General features: G+C 55.1%; 1 protein-coding gene across 1 annotated transcript; it reads right to left on the bottom strand.

The window, feature by feature from the left end:
* Nucleotides 1-8,414: 8,414 nt before the first annotated feature.
* On the bottom strand, nt 8,415-16,312 carry FAH (fumarylacetoacetate hydrolase). The gene is made up of 4 exons (XM_081831803.1): nt 16,142-16,312; nt 12,043-12,153; nt 11,287-11,408; nt 8,415-8,505 (listed from the first exon to the last, which is right to left on the bottom strand). Exons 1-4 carry the CDS (start codon nt 16,220-16,222, stop codon nt 8,502-8,504), a joined length of 318 nt encoding a protein of 105 aa, XP_081687929.1. The 5' UTR covers nt 16,223-16,312; the 3' UTR covers nt 8,415-8,501.
* Between the last annotated feature and the right edge of the window lie 10,162 nt (nt 16,313-26,474).

Here is a 26,474-nt window from a genome sequence, read left to right on the forward strand (position 1 = left end):
GACCCCAGCCACGGCCTGCGGAGCCCCCACAGCTGAGCGGGGTGGGCAGACCCCAGCCACGGCCTGCGGGGCCACATTCTTTACACTAACGCTCTATGGGCTTATTAACAGAGTCAAGCTGAAGAGCCTCCGGGGCACGTGGGCCCCGTGTGCGAGGCTCTCAGGGCCGACCCAGGGTGGGGCGTGGGGCACCGACTGTGCGGCCCCGGGGGAGCAGAGCCAGGCTTTCCAACAGGCCCCGGATGGAACACGGGGCACAGGAGGGAGGGGTCACTGGTGTGTGCGAGCGGAGGCTGGGCAGACCCTGGCTGGGGGGCCGACGAGGGGATTCCGGCAGAGGAGGGAGGACCCGGACTCCGTGCTTTCTGGCCCAGAGAGTGGAGAGCGCAGTGACAGGCCGCGAACGTCCTGGGCGCTTCTGTGGTGTCCTCGGAGCAAAGGGCGTCCTGTCCCCCTCTTTCCCTTTGCAGGACCCCCGCAGCTCCACGGCCGCAGCAGGAGACGCCCTCTCACTGCCCCCACCCACCGAGCCCAGGGGCGATCGGGCAACGGCCCCCCACCACCCGTGCCCACTGAGGCCCTGGACACACCCCCCGCCGCCACGACCGTACCTTTCAGGGTGACGGAGAGGCTGATGTCGAACGAGTAGGGCTGGTCGTGGCGGAGATACGGCAGGGGCCTGGGGTCCTGTGAGGGCAGAGCACCAGCACAGGGGTGGCTGGCAGATGGCGCTGGCCCGGGGGGCCCCCAGCGCACCAGCACCTGCTCCCCCCACCCCACACAGGGGCCCCCAGCCCCAGGCAGAAGGAGCTCCCCGCACAGTAGGGACCAGGTGGTCACCTGCGCCAGGTTGGGGAGACGCCGGGGGAGGAGCATCCGCAGCTCAAGGGCACAGGGGTCAGATCAGAGATGCCCCAAAAAAGCCAGGGAGCAGGGACGCGCAGCCCCGTCGGTGCAGGCCCCGTGGAGGCAGCTCCACGGCCAGGCCACGGAGTCCACGTGGCAGCCCACGGCAGTGGGCAACACACGAGAAAGATGCGGTGATTGTAACGCTTCCGTGTTTCTTTTTAGGATTAACTTGGTGGCTGGTGACACCAATGGGGATATGAAGTAAAAACAAACTAACAAACAAAAAACCTTCCTTTTCTAAATACATTATTTGAGTTTAAAAACGGGAGCTGCTTTAAAGGAAAACATCAAATAAGTAACAGGCGGAGGCAGCAAGCATTGTGAAGACCCCACAGGGCAGGTGTTTGGGAAGGTCTGGCTCCCGGGAAGGCAGACAGACAGGAGGTCTCCCATGACAGGGCGGTGTGGAGGGGCGGGAGGGGTGCAACATGGCCCGCAAGGAAGAATGAGGGTGCCTCTTCGTGAGGCATCGGCTCGCAGGGAAAGACTCCAAGCGTGCTTTGAGCAGAGCAGACATGAGCGTGGGGGGGCAGCGTGGATGCAGGCGCCCCAGGAGGGTGTTGGGTGGACGGCAAAGGGCTGAGAGCATCGCAGGCCTCGGGGAGACCCAGGAGGCAGGGGCATGGAGCGCCGGGGAAGAGCAGGGGACTGCCACGGGCCCACGCTGGAGAGGTCACAAGGCCAGAGCCCCTGGAAAGGGGGCTGGGACCAGGACCCCCTGTTGCCTGGCTCCAGGCTGCATTCTACCAGTTGGGCTCCAGGGGGCGCCCCCGCACAGAACAGAACTTGGCGAAGTTGTGCAAGGTGGTGGCATTGGCCAGGACCCCTTCTCTTCCTGCCAACCGGCCTCAGAGGATTCCGAAGGGTACAGAATTCTGCGTTTTCCCCCAAGAGATGGGCGGGGAGCAGGGAAAGCACAGGCAGAATGATTGGTGCCAGGCCTGCCTGAGGCCAAAGCACACGGGCAGGCGGGGGGCACGGAGCTTCCCTGCAGATGCAGACAGCGTGGATGGCCGGTGGCAAGCGGCCGCAGAAGCACAGGGCCCGGGTGCAGCTTCCCGCCGAGGGAATGCTTACCTGCTCTGGGTTGGGCACGGCAAAGGGCATGAGGGCCTCCATGGGCACCACCCACGGAGAGATGGTGGTTCCAAAACTCTTGCCAAGGAACGGCCCAAGAGGAACATACTCCCACTTCTGAATGTCCCGAGCTGCAAGAGAAGGGCCGAGCAGGGTTTACAAAGGCTGCCCAGGGCCTCGCCCCAAGGCTCCGTCCTCCCCTCCACCGAGGAGCACCGCCGTCCTGCATGGAGCCCTGACCCCGGCCAGGCTGCCCGGAACCATGGGGACCACGGGGACCACGGGCAACAGCATTCAGGGCCAAGGACAGAGGTCCTTTGAGGTCACTGTGCCAGGTTACAGCAAAGAGAAGGATGACCAAAGGGCAGGCAGGCATTCCCCCAGGAAGGGGCTGGAAGCTCATCCTCCCCCTGGCGGGGGAGAGGGCAGACACTTCCCGGCACTCAGACATGAGGCGTAGGGGTCGGGAGCCGCTGGGACACTGAGCTGCTTTAGTTTGAAATCTCAGCTCAGCAATAACTGCAATCTCTCTGTGCCTCAGTTCCTCACCTGTGAAAGGGGGATACTAAGGTTACCAGACCTTGTGGGTGTTCGGCACAGAGGTGCTCACAAACGTCAGCTGTGATGTCTGCCTTGTCCCTGGTTGACTTACAGGAACACAGGAGATCAGAACGGGGAGGTAACTGGCCCAGGACTCAGAGCTGAGAAGTCTGCGTGACACCTGAGCCGCGCTCCCCACCTCCGGCCAGCACCAGACCCCGAAACCATCCACGGCTTCTGAGACAGGGTCCCCAACACCCAGTCTTCAGCGAGAGCAGGGGGCGCCGTGAGCCCGACCTCAGCACGCCCACACCCCAATAATTACCGCTCCAGTCGTTCATAAGAACCATTCCAAAAATGTGCTCGTGGGCCCTGGAAATGGGGATCGGCTCTCCAAAGTTGTTCCCAGGGCCTACAAAGAAAGCCTGACGTGGGGGAAAGTTGATTAGAGTCGGGGCACTGGGCTGGAGGGCAGAGGTCGGGCATTTCCAAACCCGGGCCAGGGACCAGGACTGCCACCGGGGACCTGGCCAGGCTACGAATCCAATTCTAAGTCATGAATGCACTCGAGCGGGCAGCGGGTCACCTCGGGAGAGCGGGGAGAGGCAGGATGCTGGTGGCACCCACGGCCTCCGGACCACTCCAACCCCGTGGCAGCCCCACTCCCTCCCTCAGCAAGCCCCAGGCCACTCTGCTCCTTCCCTGCACCCCCGCACACACCCCACACGCTGCATTTCAGGATCTGACAGCTACACCGGGCTTATGGGAGCCAGAAATATCTGGGTATGTACTTGTGTCATTAAATCAGAAGCCTGCCTGGATCCATAATGCAGCCAGGAGGCCCAGAGGGGGCATCTCCCGCACCCCCACCCGGAACCCTCCCTCTCTGCGGGGAGACGTCACCAACATGGTGCTCGGGAACCAGCAGAATCCCGAAACATCCTCGCAGGAAGAAATGGGGAAAATAACTGTCAGGCACACACACAATCAGCCACGACATTTGCAAAACCTGTCACAGTTTGATTTGTTCTGTGACAGTGTTTAAACACTGCTAATCTTTTAATCAAAATTAAAAAAAAAAACCCACGGGCACCAATCTCTATAGAATCTTATCACATCAAGGGCAGATCATCTGCGCTCCCCACCCTGCACCGTCTCTCTGCACACTGATTTTCTGCCTCTACTCGGCTTGCTGTCCACCCCCAACAGGACAATCGGCCTGCAGACGGCCCCGCTCCAGGGCCTCTGGGCTGGCAGACTTCCTCTTGGGGTCTGTGTGGCACCCTCACTGCAGGAAACAGAGGGCTGGCTGGGAAGGCCCTGTTATTTGGAAGTGCCCACACGTTCTTGCCTCTGGATGGAACCCCAAGAATCATAGGGCAGGACTGGAGGGACAGGGAGCTCCAGCCTGCCTCCAACCAGCCCTGGCTTCCCAGTGTCATGGCCCTACCAGGTGGCCGACAACCCCTTCTCCTCCACCTGCCACAAGGAGACACTCAGAGCTCCCCGGGACATCACCCAAACCCACGGGTGCTGATGGTGGGAAGCCCCCCACCACCTGCCTGTCTGCACTTCCCCCCACTGGGCCTGGCTCCGCTGCCCACCCTCTGACCACCCAGCGATCTGCACCAGAGTCCTCCATCCAGTTCAGCTCCTCCCCCCTCTCAATGTCTTCGTCCCCCTGCCTCAGGGACTTCCCAGAGTTCAGTGTCCCTGGTAAAATGCACAGCCCTGCAGCGTGAGGGGTCCTCAGGGATGAATGGCAGCGTCCTGGGGGTGAAGCGATGGTAGGTACCGCCGTGCAGGACGCTACCCCTGGGGCAGAGTGTGGGGGGGGTGTGTTTGGGATCTCTCCATTTCATTTATTTATTTGAGAGAATGAGAGAGAGAGAGAGAGAGCGCACATGAGAGGGGGGAGGGTCAGAGGGAGAAGCAGACTCCCTGCCGAGCAGGGAGCCCGATGTGGGACTCGATCCCAGGACCCTGGGATCATGACCTGAGCCAAAGGCAGTCGCTTAACCAACTGAGCCACCCAGGCGCCCTCTCCATGTTATTTCTTACGACCTGATGTCACTCTACAAGTATCTCAAAATGAAAAGCTTAATTTAAAAACCTGTGGAGGCCTAAAACAGCCATGGTTCTGAGATTACGTGGGCCCGACCACAGCTGCAAGGGGGCTGGGTCAGGTGACCCTTGTCATGTACTGTCTATTGATATAGAACCTACACACACGTGGAATTAGCAGGTGCAGACCCTCGGCTCCTACGGAAAGTACCGGGCCTACATAGCCAATCAATACCTAACCTTGTTTCGTGTGCGTTTCTGTCTAAGGGCACCTTGTCCAACATCTACCGTGGACTCAGGAACACGAACGCAAGAGCGCCGGTCTGTCCAGCACGGATGTGCTCTCCGGAGGGCGCGTCACGAACACCAGATGATGCTACGGCCCTACACTCGAGGGGTAACTGAAACAGCGAAAGCACCCCCTAAAGAAGCACAAAGATACAAAACAAGGGGCGCCTGGGTGGCTCAGTCGTTAAGCGTCTGCCTTCGGCTCAGGTCATGGTCCCAGGGTCCTGGGATCGAGCCCCGCATCGGGCTCCCTACCCCGCGGGAAGTCTGCTTCTCCCTCTGTCTGCCGCTCCCCCTGCTTGTGCTCTCTCTCTCTGTGTCAAATAAATAAAATCTTAAAAAAAAAAGCATACAAAACCAGGTGGCTTTCAGTAGTGAGAAGACCACGTGTCCAGTCTGAGCTGGACCAAGAAGGCAGAGCGTGGCACACACACATTGGGGACTCTGATTCTCTGCCACTCTGTGCGTGTCCGCCCGTGACCCCTGCAAGCTCTGGGGTGCTGCGGGGGAGTTACCGGTTAGCTCTTAGCAAGTTCACAAACACGGAAGCCGTGTGCGGATGGACCGTCCCTGGGACGGCCGGGCGGGGAGCCCGGGCAGCCCTTCCGGGGAGCGCTCCCATGGGACGCCCGCACAGAGAGCGGCCTAGCTTACCATCTCCAGCTCCATGTCCAACAGCTTGCAGGCGCCATAGACAGGAGGCTTAGCTGCAAGCGGGCGGGAGAGAGAGGCTGTGGTGGGTGCCGAGCCCCGGAACCGGCCGCGTGGGCACATAGAGCGGGGACCAGGGAGGCCTGGGCGCTGGGGCCACTTACAGTCATCAGGGCTCATCTGCCCCATGGGCCTGCGGATCGGGGTGCCGGACACCACGACGGAGGAGGCGCGGCCGTGGTAGCCCACGGGAATGTGCAGCCTGAGAAAGGGGGAGGAAGGACGCCCGACCATTACACGCCGCAAAATGAATTTCTACAGTTTTCAAAATTAAAAACAAAAAGGAGTCCACACATATACATATGGTTCCAAAACCAAAAGGGAGTCCCAAGCATCCATCCACGGGCAAAGAGATAAGCAAAGTGGGGTCTACACACACCATGCACGAGGGCCACCCGGCGAGCACTAAGTGGGCGGAAGCACCGGCCCACGCCCTGACCCGGCGAGCCTCAGCGACACCACGTGCCCGGCTCAGAAAGACCAGCACGATCCTGCTTCCGCGCTGTCGCGGACAGAGCCAGGGCAGGGGCCTGGCGAGCTGGTGCTAAACGGGGAAGAGCGTCAGCTGTCCAACATGAGAAAGTTCTGGGGGTGGATGGTGCTGACGGGTGCACCCCAGTGTGAGTGCACTTGGTGCCGCAGAGCTGGGCACCTCACAGAGGTGCCCCCATCCTGGTGCCCAGCATGACCATGGTGCCGACGCCGCCCTCCCCCCCCCCCCGCGGGGAACAGTAACGGTCTCCAGGCACACACCGCGCTCAGAACAGGCCGGCACCACGCAGGGTCCCTCTTCAGGCTCCTCCCGGACCCTCCCCCCCGAGGTGCTGGCGCAAACTCAGCCCGGAGCAGAGAGGAGAGCGTCCGGGCCTTGGCCGAGGTCGCCCGGTGTGGCACACTGGCCCTGGGCGTCCGACCCGGCCGGTCTGACGGCAGAGCTGCGCGGGGCAGCAGGAACACTGCCAACAGCTCGGTCTCTAAGACAGAAGAGCAGCAGAGGAAGTGAAAAAGGAAAGTGCTCCCAAATACCAAAACACATAGCAAAGCGATTTAAAATATTCTGGTGCGCTAGGAACGGACAGCCAAGCGATCCGAGCCCTGAGCGTAGGTCACAGCGCAGCACGTGACGGACAGACTGCTCATGTCTGCACGAGTCAGACCTTACAGTGGGCTCCCCGAAAGATTTTGTCCACGTCCCGTCCCCCAGAAAATGGGAAGGTGACCTTATTGTGGGAAAGGGTCTGCGTTAAGGGTCGTGAGATGAGGTCATCCAGGATCATCCAGGGGAGCCCTAAATCCAGTGACACAGGAGGCCCGGCATTCAGGCCCGGGTTGCCTGCAGCCTCCAGGAGTTGGAGAAGCAAGGGCACAGACTGTCCCCTGGAGGCTCAGAGGGAGAGCAGCCCGGCTGGAACCTCGCCCCAGGCTCCGGCCCCCCGAGCCCTGAGGTATCCATTTCTGTCGTCATGAGCCCCTGGTTTAGAACAATCATACGGGCGTCCAGGAGACGGGTCCAGACCCACACCTCCCGTCACGCGGACGGGGAACTTCAGGCAGGGTACACATCTACATCTGCACAAAGTGAAGCTACAGGAAGTGCTAGGGGCAAAGCACAAAGACCGTCTTCAAGTTCTTGGGCCCGAAAAAGCCTCAGGATGACATGAAAGCCAATGTCATTTAAAAAAATGATGGACATGTTTGACTTTGGGTAAAGCTTCTGTATGGGGAAAGAGCAAAGTAAAAAGATGCCACGCTGAGAGAAAGTATTTACGAGGCACGACAGCAGAGGGTTCATTTCTATTACGTATAAAACATTCTTTCAAATTAGTAAGGGAGCAGGGTCGGTACAGAGAAGCTGGAATGTCTGCGGAAGAATATGGAAAACGGACAAGAGTTTGGGCCCCGGGAGGAGGGACTCGGGGGCCCCCAGAGGGTGGGCCCCGGAGGGCGAGCCCGGCTCAATCACAATGTGCACACATCCCCAGTATAATAAAGGATATATGCAGAGAGTGAAAAAGGCACAGCGTGGGCCACCTCGCCTCAAACATCCGGAGAGAAGCTGTTTGCTCTCACCTGCCTGCACGGGGCAGAGCCTGGTCTGTCTGTGCACCTGCTCTCCCAGACTCCCCCGCCCTGCTCTGCAACCTTGGCCTTGTGGCTTCACTTCTCTGGGTCATTAACCTGCTGTCTCTTTCCCTCCGCCTTCCTCGTCTCGATCCTGACAGACATTCCCCGGCCTGGGCTCCGTGCCTGCCGCCGTGTTCTGAGTAACCACCACATCCGGCGGACAACACGGAACAAAAGGGCAAGGATCCGGGCTCAAGGATCCTCGACCTGGGAATTAGGAGCCACCTCTGGCCCTGTCTGTCCTCGGGCAAGTCAACCCTCCTCGGCCTGTTTTTGCTCCCGTGAAACGGGGCTAAGGGTGGTCACGGGCTTGGAGACCCACGAGCCCCTGTGCGGATCCCAGAAACGGCTCACGCTGTGCGCTGACTGCACTTTGATAAAGAGCATGGGCGCACTTGAGGATTCTCAGGCACCAGAAAGTTCCAGGCATGGAGAAGGCTAGGATTCGAGGCGTGCCCACAGAGCAGGAAGACATGGCTTACGAAGGAAGGAGCCTAGGAGGACCGTACACGCTCGAGGACGAACTCCAACCATGTTCTCTGGATGAAGGGGCTTGAGGGACAGAGGGGCGGTCCCTCTGTTTCCGGAAGTAGTGGATCCCAGGCATGGGGGTCCCCCCTCCCCCCGCCCCGGTCTCTCGACCCTGGGGAAACGTGCTGCTGGGAAAGGAAACACTGATCACACTCTGGGCCCCAACATACCAATTCGGCATCAAGGCGTTCTCCTTGCCGCGGAACATGATCCCCACATTGGTGGCGTGCTGCTGGGAGGAGTAGAAGTCCGTGTAGTCACCTGCAGGGGAGACACGAGAGATCCCCGCGGTGGCAGCTGCCCAGCCAGGGCGGGCCGGTCTCAGGGACGGGGCCCAGCCGGAGCCGGAGGAGGAGGCAAGCGTGCAGGCGTCTCGGCCGTGCCCGGTCCCGAGAGCGCAGCCCTCGGCGCGATGCACATGCAACACAATCGAGCCTCACTCACAATTTGTTTTGAGAACTCTCCTCTGAGAAACAAACAAGGAACGAGCAGCCAAGACTGTCTGAAATAGACCGCGGACACCCCTCCCCTTCCCGGGGCTTCCCACCTCCGCACGCCCGACCCAGGGCTCTGCTCTCCACGCCTTTGCTTGAGCCGCACCTGCCACCTACACGGCTTCTCTCCCGCACTTGTCTGGGTCCAAATCCTGGCAACACTTTGAGGCCCTTCCCCCCACTCTCTCTGGCAGGACTGCTCCAGGAGGAAGAGGAGGAGGAGGGTGGGGGGGAGGAGGGGGAGGAGGACACAGGTGCTACGGGCCTGGAGGTGGAGCGGGGGGCGCACGGCCTTCACGGTCCCGATCCCAGAGGTAAGAGCTGAGGGATGCTTGGGAAGAAGAAATCCGTAACCAGGAACAGGAAAGGTCACACTCAGGGGCAGAGCCTTACAGGGCAGGAAATAACAAAATAAAGTGCGGATCACGGGGGGCGTCCGGCTGGCTCGGGGAGGGGAGTACGACTCGTGATCTCAGGGCCATGAGTTCAAGCCCCACGTCGGGAGTAGAGATTACTTAAAGATAGATCTTTAATAAATAAATCAATAAAGTACTTATCCTAATGCCCGGCATACAGTGGGCCCCAAATAGAAGTGCCCCTTTGCCAGTGTGGGGGTCCCTGTGGCCCTGCTGTGGGTATTCCAACTCAACAGGCTCAAAGATCGAATCTTTTTCACATAATAGTCCTTCAAAAAACCATAAGATGGTGCCTTCTAAACCACGAAGAGTGGGGCAGGTGTGTGTCACTCCAGCAGCCACTCCGGACGGAGGAACTCGGGGCCGCACATTCAGCAGGGAGACCCCAGGGCCTTGGCAGGAGCCCACCGCACAGCCGGTCACAAAGGGTCACCTCAGAGTTCCCACCGCTTGTCCATCTTCAATACATGTGCATAAGTCTGCATCGTGGTCGCTGGCAAGGGGCTGGGAAGGGTGGCGGGGGCGCGAGGTGCAGACAGGAAGCCCCCCACCCCTGGGGGCAGGTGCGCGGGTCCAGAAGCTCGTGTACCCGATGCTACTGAATCGTACGCCAAAATTGTTCAGATGGTAATTTACCACAATTTAAAGACGTGTTTATAAGACCGCCTTAACTAAAAGCTTATTTTTCCTTAATAAAAAACATAGGTTACAAGAAACATAAGGGAAAGAGTAGGGGTGGTATTGGGGGGACATGCCGGTTAGGAGGGACACGAAGGCTTATGCACAGTGTGATTCTCTCTCCATGAAGCTTCTAGAGGAGGTAAGACTAGAGACGGACGGACGGTGGTCTCCTGGAGTGGGCGCAGGGGCCGAGGGGCTGGTGTTTCAGGACCGGGCCGGGGGGCCGGGCTGCACCAGTCCTCAGACGGCCCCAAACTCTCCAGACAGTGTCCTACAATGGGGGGGGGTGTGCCCTGTGGGGAGAGGGCTTCTTAGGACACGCGCAGTTTGACCGGAGCTCTGTGCTCTGCACACATCAGCTGCTTTAACCCTCAAACCCTAGGATGGAGTAAGTCCCGACTCGTGCCCCTGTCCCCCTGTCCTTTGGAAGGACATTCTCCACCAGGAAGGATGCAGGCCGCAGAACACAGCACAAGCCCCGCCAGGGCCCCGCAGCCCCGGATTCCGGAAGCCTCTGAGCGCAAGGTGTACCAGCACCCTGGGGCTGGGAGACAAGGGTGCAGGGCCTCCCTCTGCTTCAGCTAAGGGAGTTTGCACAACTGCAACTTGCTGGTCGAAACCTCCATCAGACTCACTGCCAAGGGTTCAGACGGGGGCTCTCTAGGACCCTCTTTCCTCACACCCCCGCCTCAGACTCACAGATGAGCTGGGAGCACGTCCTGCAGCCTCGCGGACAGAGCGACTTGCTGTGAAGGGCTCCAGTGCCGACTGCAAATCCCAGCAGCCGGCAACCACCCAGCGAGGGCTCTGGCTTTCGGACTGGCCTGGGTCCGTGGAGCGCAGGGGCTAGAGCCCAGAACCCCGCCCTGCTGCCCCCACCGGCAGGCAGCAGGCCCCCGGCACCCCGCCAGGCGTCGTGGCCCGCTGAGCTGCTCAGGTACAGGGACCGTACGTACCTATGGTGGCCGGCAGGTGCATCACAGCAGAAGCCTGGGCAGTGAACGCACTGCAACACAGAACCGGGGCTTCAAGGTCAAGCACGAAGCGGGGTCCCTGCTCTGGCCGCCCACTGCAGGCTCAGCCCCTGCTCACAGTCTCGGGCTGGCCCGCGGCCGGGCTGGGCTGCAGTGGGCCACCCTGGGGAGGGCCTGTACCCACAAGAGCCATGATGCCTCCTCCCTGCTCCTACTTTCCTCTCTAGAAAACGGGCCAAATTACTCCTTCTCTGGAAACCAGACACGGACACGAAGGTGCTGATGAGGAGTGGGCTGGACCCGGCGGGCACCCTCCAGTCGGGGCACACGGGTCCTCCCCGTTGGCCCAGAGCCCCACCACCAATATGCAGCGGAGGCAGGGGCTGGAGGAGACGGAGGCAGCCAAGCCGTGGCTCAGAATGGCCCTGACCACCGCACTGTCCCCTCGCCACCCGCCCACGTCCGTGTGCCCCTCACCGTCTCCGAAGCTCCGTGTCGTCTCGGAGCCTGGCATGGCTGGTGGACAGCAGGTTCTGCAAGAACGCTCTCGCCTCCTTCCAGGCAGCCTGGCCCAGGCCCATGAAGCTGTTGAGAGTGGGCTACACGGGGACAGAGAGGGCGGACGGCACATGCGAGAGGCCGTGGAGAGGCCGGCCACCTCCGGGCCCTCGCACTGCCAGGGCTTTCTCTCTGCCCCTGGAGCTGGGAAAGCGTCGCCCCCGCCCCCAGGTTTGCGCGCGGTCGGCAGAGGCTGGGAGCCACTGTGTGGGGTGCTGCCGGGGACACGGGGCCTGGGGTGCCGCTGGAGGGGGCTGCGTTCCTGCCACGGAAGCACACCCTCCATCTGTGGCGGCTCAGTCCCCATGCACCCCTCCAGCTAGGCTGTGAGGTTCTTAGCCGGTGGGACAGGGGCAGCACCGTGGCCTAGGGGCTCCAATACTTGGAGCCACGTGACGCGGGGAATCGTGGCTCATTTCAGATGAAATCCCCACCATCTACTGAGGACCCGAGTCCTGCGCCAGATGGTCGTTGCGAGGACCGGACGGGAGACGTGTGTGGAACTCCCAGCACACGGGAGGTGCTCCATAAACACCGTCCTCCGTCCTGACCCACGGAACGGGAGATGACATCACAGCGCCACGTCCATCCCACAGGGACACGGACTTCAGGCTGGCTCCCAGCTGGTGGCATTTGTGACAAATCCAGTAGACACGCCATGTCACGGAGTCCTACCTGATCGAAGACATCCTGGTGTTTGGAGAGGACAGGCCCGGTGAAGAGGTGCTTAATGACGCTGAGGTCCAGGATCTGGTCGCCAATGGCCACGCCGATCCTCGGCCTTGGCTGCGAGGGAGACGGCATGGTCAGCACTGGGGAAGGTCTTGGCCAGCCTTGGTTCTTTACCCGAAAAATCTGTCTAGTGAAGAGCCCGTGGGTCCCCCCTTTAGATGGCCCTCTAAGGAGAGGGACTGAAGAACTGGATCCTTAGCACCTGACCCCAACTCCCTTTGTCTCCCTGTGGACTGAGATTGCCCCGGGGATCTCTGCCCCGGCAGAACCTGGGACCCTCTCTGCTTCTAGGACAAGAAAAGAATCTATATTCGCTGCATGGGAAATAAATCCAACATCCCTTGGAAAGGAGAAGGTGCAAGTGGCCTAGTCCAAGCCCCTTATGGAGGCAAAGTCCCCAGAGAATTCCTCAGGTACTGCTTGAATGCCTCTGGTGATGAGGAGCTCACCACCTCACCGAGCCACTGGATTATTTCCCAGAATTGACCTAGGCCTTCCCTCGGGGGAATTTCTTTGCACAGCAGAGCAGAGAGCATCCCAGGCACAGTGCTGAGGGCCAGGGGCTTGGATGAATGAGGCCTGCTCTGGCTCAAACAGGGCAGAGCTCAGGTCATGAGGGACCACGAAGCCACGCAGCTCAGAACGTGCAGGGGAGTTCCTTGCCACGACATAAAATCCCAGCATCAGCTCTGATTCCTGGCCTTCGCTCCAAGACCCTGAGCTTTGCTGGTCGGCGAAGAACCGGAGACCCGACCTCCGGGAGCCCTGCCCTGAGCCTAGCTCCCAGCTCTCCCGGGTGACCAGCTTTGCCATCTCGGCTCCAGAGAGCCTAGAGGTGGGATGACAGGCTGGCCTTCTCCCCGCTGGCTGCTCATTTCAGCAGGCTAAGAGGAGGTGGCCATCTCCCGGTGCACGTCGGGCTCAGGGACCGGGACAGACCAGAGCCACACCCTCACCCGGCCCTGCCTGGGGGACCTGGCTACTCCTTCCCCGAGGCACTGCTGACTCCTTGGGCCTCAGTCTTCCCCTCCGGTAAATGGCAACGGACACAACTGATGAGCACCTGGACCCCAGTGGCCACCCCCACGGGGTGTGCAGGGCAGACCCTGGAACCATTTTCTGACCCTGGCCTCCAGGCCCATTGAAGGTAGGAAGGAACCAACGCCACCGAGCAACCTAGTGACGAGCTTGGGGCCAGCTTCCCCAGCTGTAAGCAAAGCCCAGAAGTTGCCCTTGTGCGCCCAGCTATGACCTGAGGACCCCAAAAAACAGGGGCTGTCTACTTTAAGGGCGCTTGGCTGGCTTCATCGGTAGAACGTGTGACTCTTGATCTCGGGGTTGTGAGTTCGAGTTCCATGTTGGGTGTGGAGATCGCTTAAAAATGAAATCTTTAAAAAAATAACAATAAATTCGGGGAGCTGAATTTTTCAGTGCTAGATGGGAAGGGGCTCCTGGCTGGGATCCAGGGCCCCTGAGTCCCCACCCGCTCGTCACTCACCATCCTGTCCCTTGGGAGGCGTCCCTAGTCCTCTGAGGGCTCAGGGTCCCCTGCCTAATGTGAGGGAGACAAATTCAGAAGAGATACCCCACTGGTCTGACTGTAAGAGAATGCATGTGCATTGCCTCCGGGTCGTATCTGATAGACAGCTGTCCAGAGGAAAGCTTTACCCCACTCCCAGCATGGGGTTTGGAAGCTCTCCCACGTGGGGTCCAGCCCCAGTTCTGTCCTGACTGGCTGTGAGACCTGCGGCGGGGTTCTTAGCCGTTCTGAGCCTCAGTTTCCTCCTCCATGAAATGGGGACAGTAACGTAACAGCGGGTTTGCTGTGGGAGTTCAATTAATATCTGTAAATCTCTTATCACGAGGCCAGACACAGGGCAGACATCCATTCAGACAAAAACAACTACGAAGCCTCTTCTCCACGCCAGCAGGACACGACGGCCGCTAAAGCACCAGGGACAGAGGAGGGATTGGTGTGGGCCGTCCGGACGCAAAGGCAATGGGCACAGGGTGCGGCGACAGGCAGTGGGTATGGCTGGGTGCAGCAGGGAACTCGTTCAGTGAGGGTGCTTAAGGGATGTGTCTCTGAGTCCTGGAGAGTGAGAGGGAATTAGGCCTGCACAGAGTGGAAGGAAGAGTATTCCAGACAGATGAAACAATACGTGCTAAGGTCCTGAGGCGGAAAAAGGCTCTTAGAATGGTCCAGAAACTGAACAGCAGCCCGTGTGGTTGGAAAGAGCAGACGGCAGCAGGCAGAGGCAGGGCCAGACTACAGGGACTCTAACAACTTGGCCATCGGCTGCAGCCCACCACGGGCGGCACCCCCATCGCCAAGGCCATCACCCCCGTCTTCGCAGACAAAGCCTCCTGCGTTCTGCCAATCCATGAGCACCCCGAGATGGGGGGAGGGTGTCTCGTGTGTCTTCGGTCCCCGACCCCCCTCCCAGAGTACGGCCCAGAGTTGGGGTTCTTAGGCATTCCCTGAATAAAAGAATGAATGAAGTAATGACAAGATTGATTCACTAGTGTTCCACCCAAATTATGAAGAGCTGGCTGCTGGTGTGCAGGGGAGAGCGAGGCAGTGGTGACCCTGCCGTGTCCACTGAGGGCAGGACAGCCTACGATGAGGCCTGTTCCCACACCCACGCCCCGAGCCTTCCGGAAAGCCCGAGGCGCTGTGTGCTTTTCAGAGAGCCGCTGGAAGGGGCTCTGTGTCCAGGCCTCCCCAGTGGCTGTCCCTGCACCAGCAACAGGGGCCTGGGGTCCAAAGGCCGCCAGCCACCCTCCAAGGGGCACTCATTCCAGAGTCCTGGACTCACCAGCCTTGGGGCTTGGGCAGAGCGTTGTTGGCTAACACAGGTCAAGGGTTAATCTGCCTCACTGTATTCCTGTCCCTCTAGGGGACTGCGAGTTAACTTTCTGTGTCCTCGCAATGTTTGCCCAGGCCTGGCCATTGTGAAACCACACATTGGCTCTTGTAGACCAAGGCATTTGCGGCAGGCAGGCCCACAGAAGTCCAGCCACTTGGGGGTCAAAGATCCGCCATGGGGGAAGGGGCAGACTATACTTACTAAGTGAAAGCTCCTTTTTCTGTCCAAAGGGCTTCTTCCAATGAGCAAGGGAATGCCTGGGAGCCCACCCCACGAGCTGAAAGAATTCTAGCTGGAGGCAGATTAACTTGACATCTCCGAGCCCACAGCTCAAGGCCAGCAAACGTGCTCATCCCTCTAAGCTACTAAAAATGTTGAGGTCCTCAGCATTCCCCCGGTCCTAGTGTTAAGGTCTAACCTGCGAGATGAACAAGCAGCCATAACATAGTGTCTTGGGGGCAGGAAACCCCAATGACTTGAGGAAGCAGTAAGACCAGGCGCTTCAACTGCTCAGCACCAATAATCGGACTTTGGGGCGCCTGGGCGGCCCAGTCAATTAAGCGTCTGCCTTCTGCTCATGGAGCCCCGCATCGGGCTCCCTGCTCAGCCAGGAACCTGCTTCTCCCTCTCCCTCTGCCCCTCCCCCAGCTCCTGCTTGAGCGCGCGCTCTCTCTCTTTCTCTCTCTCACAAGCGCGCGCGCAAAAAAAAATTAAAATCTTAAAAAAAAACAACTCAATAATCGGACTTGCTCTGCTTGCCTGGGAGAGACACCTGCAGGTTCTGTTTCATCCCACACGAACCCGCCCAAACTGAGGCCCAGAGGCTCAATTACGTGCACATCTAGAAAGTTACCAGGCGGGATTCGGACCCACATACACTGGGCACCACAGGCTCCTCAACAGACAGCCCCAAAGCCTCCAACCGCCCCCATCTCACTCCCCCTGCCCCCAGTGACCTGGGGGGAGGGGTTGCCTCCGCGGGGCGCATCGGGCAGGGGAAACACGGCCCCCCAGTGACCCCGGGGGCCTCCACGTGGCGCGTCCAGCAGGGGAACCACAGGCCGGCGTCCTGCCTGGTGGGTACTGGCCACAGGTTTCGGGGATTGGGGCGGGGGTCCCAGTGGAGGGGGCACCCTCCCGTCCCCGCCCGGAGGCCGAGCGCAGCAGCTCACGTTGCCTGGGGTGGAAAAGACGCCGTAGGGCAGGTTGTGGATGGGGAAGTCAGAATCCTCGGCCACCGCGACGAAGGACATGCTGGCCAGTAAGGAGCAGGGCCGCGGGCTGCACTCGGCTGGGTCAGGCAGGATCGCACTCCAGCTAGTTCAGCTCCTGACCCCAAGGCCCCGCCCCCGAGACTCCACCCCAGGGCTCCGCCCCCACGACCACGCAGTTCCACCCCGGCCCCGCCCCGTGGCTCCACCCCCTGGCTCCACCCCTGGCTCCACAGCTCCACCCCGGCCCCGCCCCCGTGGCACCAAGGCTCCACCCCTGGCTCCTCCCCCGCGGCTCCACGGCTCCATCCCTGGCTCCACGGCCCCACAGCTCCACCCCGGCCCCGCCCCCGCGGCACCAAGGTTCCGCCCCCCGCAGCTCCACGCTCCGCCCCCCGCGGCCCCGCGGCCCCGCGGCCCCGCTCCTGCCCCAAGCTCGCAGGGACCCGCAGCGCCCCTCTGCGGAACGCTCACCGGACCTCGCCGCCCCGCACAGGCTTCCCGCCCGCAGAACCCTGGCCCCCTGAGACAGGGGTCCAGCTGCCCACCACTCCAGCTACCCGGCCCTGGGCCCACCCACAGCAGCCCCCACCTGGCACTGGAGGCTCCGCCCTGGGTGACCCCAGCCCTGTGCACCCCTCCCACCCCCTGGGCTCCGCGAAGTCCCGAGGGCTGCCGGGACGCCGTGGACGCGACCCCCCTGGCTCAGAGAGTCCTGCCAGCAGGAGTCCTGCTGACCCGCCAGCTGCGACACTCCCACTCTGGGCCACAGGGACAGGCGTGCCTTTGAAAGGCTGAAATTAATGGGAATTAAGTATAAAAAGTATAGCTCACCTGCTATTTCACATTCTGATGTTAAAATGATGCTGACAAGCTGTTTGACCTCGGACAAGCCACTTAAGCTCCTTCTGCTGCCCAGGCTTTGTCGTCTGCGGGACACAGTGTGGATGACCATCGCTTCTGCTCCATCCAGGGGATCTAAGAAGTGAATTAACTGTGGGCGCTTGTGCACACAGGGACACAGGTGCTTGTGTTAGAGAAAGGACGGGAGAGAGGGACACAAAGGACAGCAGATTCACATCCCCATCCTCTGTCCAGGGCAGGTGGTCATAGCTAAATGGATGGAGATTGCAGGTCTGCCTCTGACATGAATGAAGTGCTTAGCCCTGAGCAAGTTAAACTCTGCCCTCATGAGTTTGCTCATCTGCAAAATAGAGGGCAAGAATCATGCCTACTCTGGCACCTGCATGATGGCCGAATAATGCCTGGCACAGAGTTCATCAGTTAAGTATTTTTCCCTCCAGGGACATCCAACCAGAATGTTAGCCATTCCTTTGTTTCTGAGTTTTGCTTTTCATTATGAAGAAGACAATCAGAAAAGGAGAGAACACTACTATAAAAGCAAAGTGGTCATCACTGATTGAAAATAAGTTTATAGTAAAAAAAATAATAATAAAAAAATAAAATAAGTTTATAGTATAAATGCAAATGCCTTAGAAATCTAATGAAATTATTCTTTTAAAAAGAGTTAAAATTTTTGGGTGCCTGGGTGGCTCAGTGGGTCAAGCGTCTGCCTTCGGCTCAGGTCATGATCCCGGGGTCCTGGGATCGAGCCCCAGATCGGGCTCCCTGCTCGGCGGGAAGCCTGCTTCTCCCTCTCCCACTCTCCCTGCTTGCGTTCCCTCTCTTGCTGTGTGTCTCTCTGTCAAATAAATAAATACTTTTAAAAAAAAAAGTTAAAAATTTTTAAAAGTTAGAATTATAAAAGTATAGGCTGCACAATACTTATCAATATACAAAGTAGTATTTAAAACACTGGCTTTTGGTTGATTTGCTTTAGAATTTTTACATTAGTCAAAAGCTAATGAATTAATACAAAAAGATAAAAAGATGCATGACCCCTGCATTCACTGCAGCATTATTTATAATAGCCAAGATATGCAACCAAGCCAAGTGTCCATCCACAGACGAATGGATAAAGATGTGATGTGCAAACACACACACACACACACACACACAGGAATATTACTCAGCCATAAAAAAGAATGAGATTCTGCCATTTACGAGCACGTGCATAAACCTAGAGGGTATTATGCTAAGTGAAATAAGTCAGAGACAAATACTGTATGAGTTCACTCATATGGAATCTAAAAAAACAAAACAAAACAGGACCAGACTCATAAACACAGAGAACAAACAGGTCGTTGCCAGAGGAGGGTGGGATAGGGAGGCAGAGGACATAGGTGAAGGGGATGAAGAGGTACAAACTTCCAGTTATAAAGTAAAAACGTCACAGGGATGAAAAGTACAGCACAGGGAATATGGTCAATAAGTCTGTAATCACTTTGTATGGTGACAGATGGTGACTGCCCTTACGTTGGTGAGCATTTGAGAATGTATATATAGTTGTCCAATCGCTATGTTGAACATCTGAAACTAATATGTCAACTGTACTTCAATTAGAATTTTTTTTAAAAAATTAAGTTTGAAGGTCTAATGCACAGCATGGTGGTTATAGTTAATAATACTGAATCGCATGCTTGAATGTTGCTAAAAGAGTAGATCTTAAATGTTCTCACCATAAAAAAGACCTGGTAGCTATGTGATGGGATGGAGGTGGTAGCTAATACCATGGTGGTAATCATTTTGCAATTTATAAATGTATCGGTCAACACATCCAACACCTTGAAGTGACACAGTGTTATGTTAAGTGAAGAGGAGGGAGGGCCCAACGCCAGAAGGCCCTGATGTGACTGGCGCTGACCAGCCATCACCCTGTGAAGGGCTCCCTCTGGTCCGGGGCGGACCGCAGTTTTGGTTCAGTCTGATCTGCCTCTGATCTGGCAGAGGGAGGGGATCTGACTTGTTCCAGGAGATTCCAGAAGGGGGCGAAGAAGGAGAGTGTTCCAGCTGGGTTCTGAGGCCTGACCAGAGGCGCTCCCGGGCGGGCGGCACCTGGTATCTGCCTGATTCTGGGGGCGCTGGGCTGTGGGGCCAGGGGCTGTTTGCATGCTCTGTCCTGGCCCTGCCCCTCCTCCTACAGGCACGAACGGTCTTCTTCTGTGCGCGGCGTGGTGGACACCCAGCCGGACACCTGGCACAGAGTGGGTGCTCTGTAAATACGTAAGCAAGCACGCACTATAGAACGGTTGACGAAAGGCAGTTAACCCAGGACCAGCGAGCCGCACCCATGCCGGGCCTGGAGGGAGCTCCAGGGCCTTCTCTCCGGAGCAGGCCCACCGAGAGCCGTCGTGGGCGAGGCACGGCCACCGCACACACGTGGGCTAACGAAGGCCTGGATGATAGAGAAAACCAAACACCTTTTTGGGGGAAGGGCGTGGGGCAGATGTGCGTGGGGGAAGGGGTGTGGGCCTGAGAGAGCTGAAGTGGGAGGAAGACTTCGTAGTTTTAAAATAGACTCGCCAACCCACTAATTACATATCGGGCCTGAAAACGCCAAAGCTGTTCTCCATTTGGAAAAAACCCTGCGAAGTAACTCTGCAAACACGCTCTATTTTCTTCTTTCTCCCTTTTGGGGAGGGGGATGTGTTGGGCATGTACATGACGACCATTATAAAAAAGAATTTCAAGGAAAAGCGATGGCCTGCAACCCCGCCATCCTGCAGCCCTCACCCGCTCTTGTTACCCATTCCAACTGCATGTGCATGATTTTTCCGTCTTCGTGAACTTTAAATAGAGGCAACTTTTCAGTCTTTCCCTATATTTTTCTCCTGAACGTCTTCCCATGTGGCCAAATCGGTTTCGTTACTACCAGTTTCGGCGGCTGAAGAAGTGGCCGTGCTTGCTTGGGGACTGTCACCGGAACAGAGCGGTGAAGACGTGTGCGTGCACGATGTTCTCCAACACGTCTGTCGGAGGGTGAGTCCCTGGGCGGACGGGGGTGGACGCTCTCAGGACCGGAAGCGAGCTTCAGCACCTCCCCGGCTACGGGCTGGTTTGAGCCTGGGTGGCACCAAATTCGGTGCCTCCCTCGGATGCTGCAGCGTAGCACACAGAGGCTCCGGCCCTGGGGGCCTCTGCACACAGGCGTGCCCCTCACTCCTTGGCGAGAGAAGTGGGAAGGGGCTTTCTGAAGGGCCCCCACACCAGCAGCAGGTGGACACTCCTGTGAGAGAACAGAGTGTCCTCGGGTTTGCGGAGGATACATACTCCTCCCGGCACGAGCCGTAAGGAGCGAAGGCGTGTGTTCCGTCCAGGGCTGGGCCGTGATCGCAGCCCCCCCCCACCCCCCGCTTTTCCTGCCTAGCCCGCGCAGAGCCCAGTGAACCCGCCCAGCCAGCGCCGGGGGTCTTGCTGCGGAGTCCCTCCCTGCTGTCCTTCAGGCTGCTCTGTTTCAGGCACTGCTGTGTGCCTGTTGGGATGGAATGCCCCCCGCCAGCCATGTCGGGGCCGGAGCTGGATCTGGAAGAGCCGCAGACGGCCCGCGGCGTGGTCGATGGAGGGACTATGACAAGCGGCCTGGCAAGGAGACGTGGAGCGGGCGGTGAGTCTGCTTCCCCTGTTCCTCCTGCAACAAGGAATCTGAATTCGGGTGCTCCCTCCCTGCGATTTCAGCAAGGCCCTCATCACTTGGTTTCGCTCTCTCGCGTGAACACGTATTGAAGAGTTTTCCCCTTCCAAACGCTTCTTTTCCCCATGTGTGTTTTCCGGGGCCTTTTTGCGTGACAGTTGTGGGTCCCCCTCCGGGCCCAGAAATGCAGAGGAATTTCGACACTTAGCAGGCACTCCGTATCCTGCCCGTTTGGTGTGGAGGTGATGCTCAGTGCCTCTCTCCCCGAATGTGGCTTTCCTCTGTCAACAGGAACCGCTCCCCAAAATACATCTCCCCTCAACACCTCTGCTCCCTTCTTCTAAGATTCCCCAGGAATGAAGCATCAAGGTGAGGCCTGTTTCTCCCCTAAGGTTTCTGGACCACAGGCTCTACTCCCAGCCTGCCATCAGCTTCCCCCGCCTCTAATCCCGAGCACCCCACCCTACGCATCCCTCTGTGCTGGACAGACCCGGGGCGTCTGGAAACTTCATGACTACTATGTCTGGGCTCCCTTTCGAGGGGTGTGGCCTGCATCCATGCCCTCCTCCATCCGTTCCTGGGGCTCCCGCTTGTGTGCTCACGGAAACCAGGGCAGGCGCCCTGGACGCCATCACCGGGCTAGACCATCACTGTCTGACCGAATGTCCTGCAACGATGAAGGTGTTCTACATCTGCGTGATCTGACACAGAGCCACGAGAGCGTCTGAAATGTGATCAGTGAATGAGGAATCCAAGCCCTCATTTTATTTAATTGCCTTTCCACAGGAAGTTCTGAACCACTTTTACCAGTATCCACAACTTGCTGAGACTTTGATCGGGATTGTGTTGAATTTATAGACCAAAGTTGGGTAGAACCGAGGATACGGAGTCATCCTTCAACGAACATGGAATAGCTCTCCGTTTATTTAGATCTTCTTTGATTTCATTAATTTTGTAGTCTTCCCCACAGAGATCTTGTACATATTTTATTAGATTTTTACCTCAGCATTTCATGTTTTTGCCAGTGCTAATGTAAAATGGTCTGTTCATTTCAAATTCAAATTTTTTGTTGCTGGTCTTTATTAAGTCAACTGATTTTTGTATATTAACCTTGTGCCCTGCAGTCTTGCTGTAATTGCTTATTCATTCCAGGGGTTTTTATGTTGATCCTTTGGAATTTTCCTAAATCAACAATCATGTCATCTGTGAACAAAGATGGTTTTATTTTTTCCTTCCCAATCTGTATACCTTTTCTTTCTTTTTTTTTTTTTTTGGTTTACTACATTAGCTAGGAATTCCAGCACAATGTGGAACAGGAGTGGTAGTGAGACAGGACATCCTTGTCTTGTTTCATCTTGGAGGGAAAACATCTAGTTTCTAACCACTAAATATGATGTTAACTAGGCTTTTTTATAGATGTTCCTCATGTAGTTGTAAAGGTTTCTCCAAATTCCTAGCTTCCTTTCTTTTTTTTTATCATGAATCTGGCTAATGCTTGTCCTGCATCTATCGAAATGATCCTATTTTCTTCATTAGCTTGTGGAGGTGATCACATTGATTTTCAGATGTTGTCAGCCCCTTACTTGAAATAAATCCCACTTGGTTGTGGGGTGTAATTCTTTATACACATTGTTGGATTCAATTTGCCAATATTTTGTGGAGGATTTTTGCAAATATGTTCATAAGAGATGTTAGTCTGTAGTTCTCTTGTAATGTCTTTGTCTGGTTTTGGTTGTTAGGGGAATGCTGGCCTCATAGAACGAGTTAGGAAATACCCCCTCTGTTTCCATTTTCTGGAGGAGATTGCAGAGAAATGATAATTTGTTCCTTAAGTGTTTGGTAGAATTGACCAGTCTAGGCCTGGTGCTCTCCTTTTGTAAAGTAATTGTGGATTAAGTTTCTTTTGATTCAGGCCTGTTAAGATTATCTTTCTCCTTGTGGGCATTTTGGTAGATTGTGCCTTTCAAGGAATTGGTCTATATCATCTAAGTTATCACATTTGTGAGGAAAGAGAGTCATTCGTAATATTCCCTTACTCTCTCAGTACCCACGGGATACGTAGTGGCCTCTCTTTTCTGAGAGCCATTGCTTGATGTTACAGACGTCCGTGGCCTTCTGGGAGGCTACCCTCTATAGAGGTTTCCAGACGTTGCTGAGAAATCCATTTCATGTCTGCATTCCTGACTTTCCATTCTGCTGACTCTCTGAATTACTCTTGATGCTGGGTGTTAATAAAAGAGGAAAAACAAGGCCAGGAAGCCAGCCTTTTAAAAGATACAACACACTACAGGAGTCCTTTCCCAAATTCCCAAGAGTATCTATTCAGATGTTCTAGACAACCTATGAAAAAAGGGGAGGTCTAGCCATTATCACTTTAGCATAAGCCATCTTCACATGAGGAAAAACAGGTCTTCTGAGACTCGAGTTTAAAGCAAAGGAATAATTTCAAGATTGCACTGCACAGTACAGAAGTCAGCATTCCAGGAAAACTAGGGGAAAGGACACTTTGCAAGGCCTGAGTATAGAAATCCCAAACAAATTAGATATGAAGACTGAACTACAAGACATTTTGTGATTTATGGCTTTAATATTTAGGTGTGAAGTGAAGCCGGAATACTTTGTGTGGATTTTTTGTGACAATTATATTAAAAAAAAAGGTAAATTACAAATTGAATGCTGGGGCTGATTCAACAGCCCATTTCATACATAACCCTCAATTTCTTTTTTTTTTTTTGAAGATTTTATTTATTTGACAGAGAGAGACACAGCGAAAGAGGGAACACAAGCAGGGGGAGTGGGAGAGGGAGAAGCAGGCTCCCCGCTGAGCAGGGAGCCCGATGCGGGACTCGATCCCAGGACCCCGGGATCATGACCCGAGCCAAGGCAGACGCTTAACGACTGAGCCACCCAGGCACCCCTATAACCCTCAATTTCAAAATGTGCTCATCAAAACGGCTTTATAAATAATACTTTGGAACTTGGGTACAGAAAATTGGATTGGTCATAATCTTTGGTTCATGACACTTTCAGCATTGGTTCACACACGGTCTGCCTTTAGTTATGTCCAGTGTAAGCATCCTGAACGGACTTACTCTCTGGGCGCCCGGGTGGCTCCGTCGGTTAAGCATCCAGCGCTTGATGTGGGCTCGGGTCTTGATCTCAGGGTCATGGGCTCAAGCCCCACACTGGGCTCCACACTGGGCATGGAGTCTACTTCATACAAACAAAACTGAACTGACTCTCAAGAGCTGGGGGGCTTGACCACGTGGCTCACATCCCTTGCCTCCTCCCTTCTAAGCACACCATCCTTAGTTTTCATCACTACCTTTCTCTTCATCTAAATCCCATGTATAGGACTCACAAGTAAGTGTATCTTACTAAAATCTTTATAGGTGAGCATGTCGTATATTTTGACTTTTTTGCTCACTATATCTCTAAGTTAGGGCTTCCTGTGCCTTCCATGTTGCTGTGTCATTCAGGATCACTAGCTCTGATTACTGTATGATATTCTATTATAAGATTATATCGTATTTTATTCACCCACTCTTCAATGGGACTTGGGTTTTTCTAAGTTTTTGCTTTCTGTAAACACTGCTATGAAAATTGTTCATGTCTCCTGTTATCTATGTGCAAGTTTTTCTTGGGTATACATTGAGGACTGGAATTTCTGGATTACAGGATGTGTGAAAGTCCAACTTTAAAAGGTAACACCAGGGGCGCATGGCTGGTTCAGTCAGAAGAGCAAGTGACTCTATCAGGGTTGTGAGTTTCAGCCCCATGTTGGACACAAAGATTACTTAAAAACTTCAAAGAAATAAAAAAATAAAAGGTTAACACCAAATCTTCTAAAGGACTGAGCCACTTTTGACTAATACCAGCAGCTTATCAGAAGTTACGTGGGATCCCGCCAACACGATAAATACTGCCAGACTTAAAATTTTGCCAGTTGAGTGGGTATAAAATGGTATCTCACTGTGGTATTGATTTGCACTGTAATTTCTCCCAATTTGTAACTCATCTTTTCTCTTTCTTTGAAGATACTTTAAATAATATATTAGTGCATAAAATACCTCATTTTCCTTTCTTTCTAAAATTGAAATAGCTGACGCACGATGCTGTATTAGTTTCAGGTGGACATCGTAGTGATTTGACATTCATATACATTCAGAATGCTCACCACGATTAAGTGCAGTCACCATCTGCCATCAGAGTTACCACGATGGTATTGACCATGTTCCCTGTGCTGTACTTTTCATCCCAGGGGTTTATTTTGTAAGTGGAAGTTTGTACCTCTTTGTCCCCCCCCATCACCAACTTTACCCACCTCCCCCTCTCCGGCAGCCACCAGCTTGCTGTCTGTGGTTAACATCTGTTTCTGTTCTGTGTGTTCATCGTTTTGATCCCACATAGGACTGAAATCCTATGGTATCTGTCTTTCACTTATTTCACTGAGCAAAATCACCTCTAGGTCCATCCATGGTGTTGCAAATGGCAAGATCTCATTCTTCTTCCTTATGACTAATATTCCATCGTGTGCATATACATACACACCACATCTTTATCTGTTCATCTACTGATGGACACTTCAGGTTGCTTCTGTATCTTGGCTATTGTACGTAATGCTACAATAAACAACAATGCTTTTATCTGAGTTAGCTTTCGTTTTCCTTAACTAAATACTCCACACAGTATAACTGTTGAATTGTATGGTATTTTCATTTTCAATTGAGGACCCTCCATACTCTTTTCCACAGTGGCTGCACGGTTTGCGTTCCCACCAAGAGTGCACGAGGGGACCACGTCCTCACCAACATCTGCTGTTTCTTGTGTTGATTTTAGCCGTTCTGACAGGTGTGAGGTGGTACCTCATTGTGGTTTTGATCTGCATTTCCTGATGAGTGGAGCATCTTCTTCTGTGTCTGCTGGGCATCTACAGGTCTTCCTCAGCAAAGTGTCTACTCAGGTCTTCTGCCCATTTTTTAAATCAAATTTTTTTGGTGTTGAGTTCCCATTCCGGAGGTTGCCTTTTCATTTTGTTGATGGTTTCCCTCACTGTGTGAAAGCTTTTTAGTTTCATGTAGTCCCAATTGTTTATTTTTGCTTTTCTTGCCCTTGCTTTGTCAGAGTATAGTTTAAGATCTTTTTGGGCTCTTGTGGCTCCAGATTTTAGGATCATTTATTCTGATTCTGTGAAAAATGCTACTGGTGTACTGATAGGGATTGCATTGAATCTGTAGATTGCTTTGGATGGTATGGACATTTTAACAATATTAATTCTTCAAATCCATGAGCATGGAATATCTTTCTATTCATTTGTATCACTTTCAATTTCTTCCACCAATGTCTTCTGAGTACAGGTCTTTCACCTCCTTGGTTAAGTTTATTCCTAGGTATAAAATACCTCATTTTAATACAGAATCTATCAATAACACTTTCAGTTAATGCTTTGTGTCTTAAGTAGGACCCTATCTCACGGCCAAAGAAGTAGTTATCTTGGGCGCCTGGGTGGCTCAGTCGTTAAGCGTCTGCCTTCGGCTCAGGTCATGATCCCAGGGTCCTGGGATCGAGTCCCACATCGGGCTCGCTGCTCAGCGGGAAGCCTGCTTCTCCCTCTCCCACTCCCCCTGCTTGTGTTCCTGTTCTCGCCGTCTCTCTCTGTCATATAAATAAATAAAATCTTTAAAAAAAAAAAAAAAAAAAAGAAGTAGTTATCTTTACCTTTTCCCCAAGTTTGAAAATTTTGTGTGACATTTAAGACATTAA

Source organism: Leptonychotes weddellii, chromosome 9 (genome assembly GCF_054177405.1).
Source record: "Leptonychotes weddellii isolate Sample4059 chromosome 9, ASM5417740v2, whole genome shotgun sequence".
Taxonomy (NCBI): Eukaryota; Metazoa; Chordata; class Mammalia; order Carnivora; family Phocidae; genus Leptonychotes; species Leptonychotes weddellii.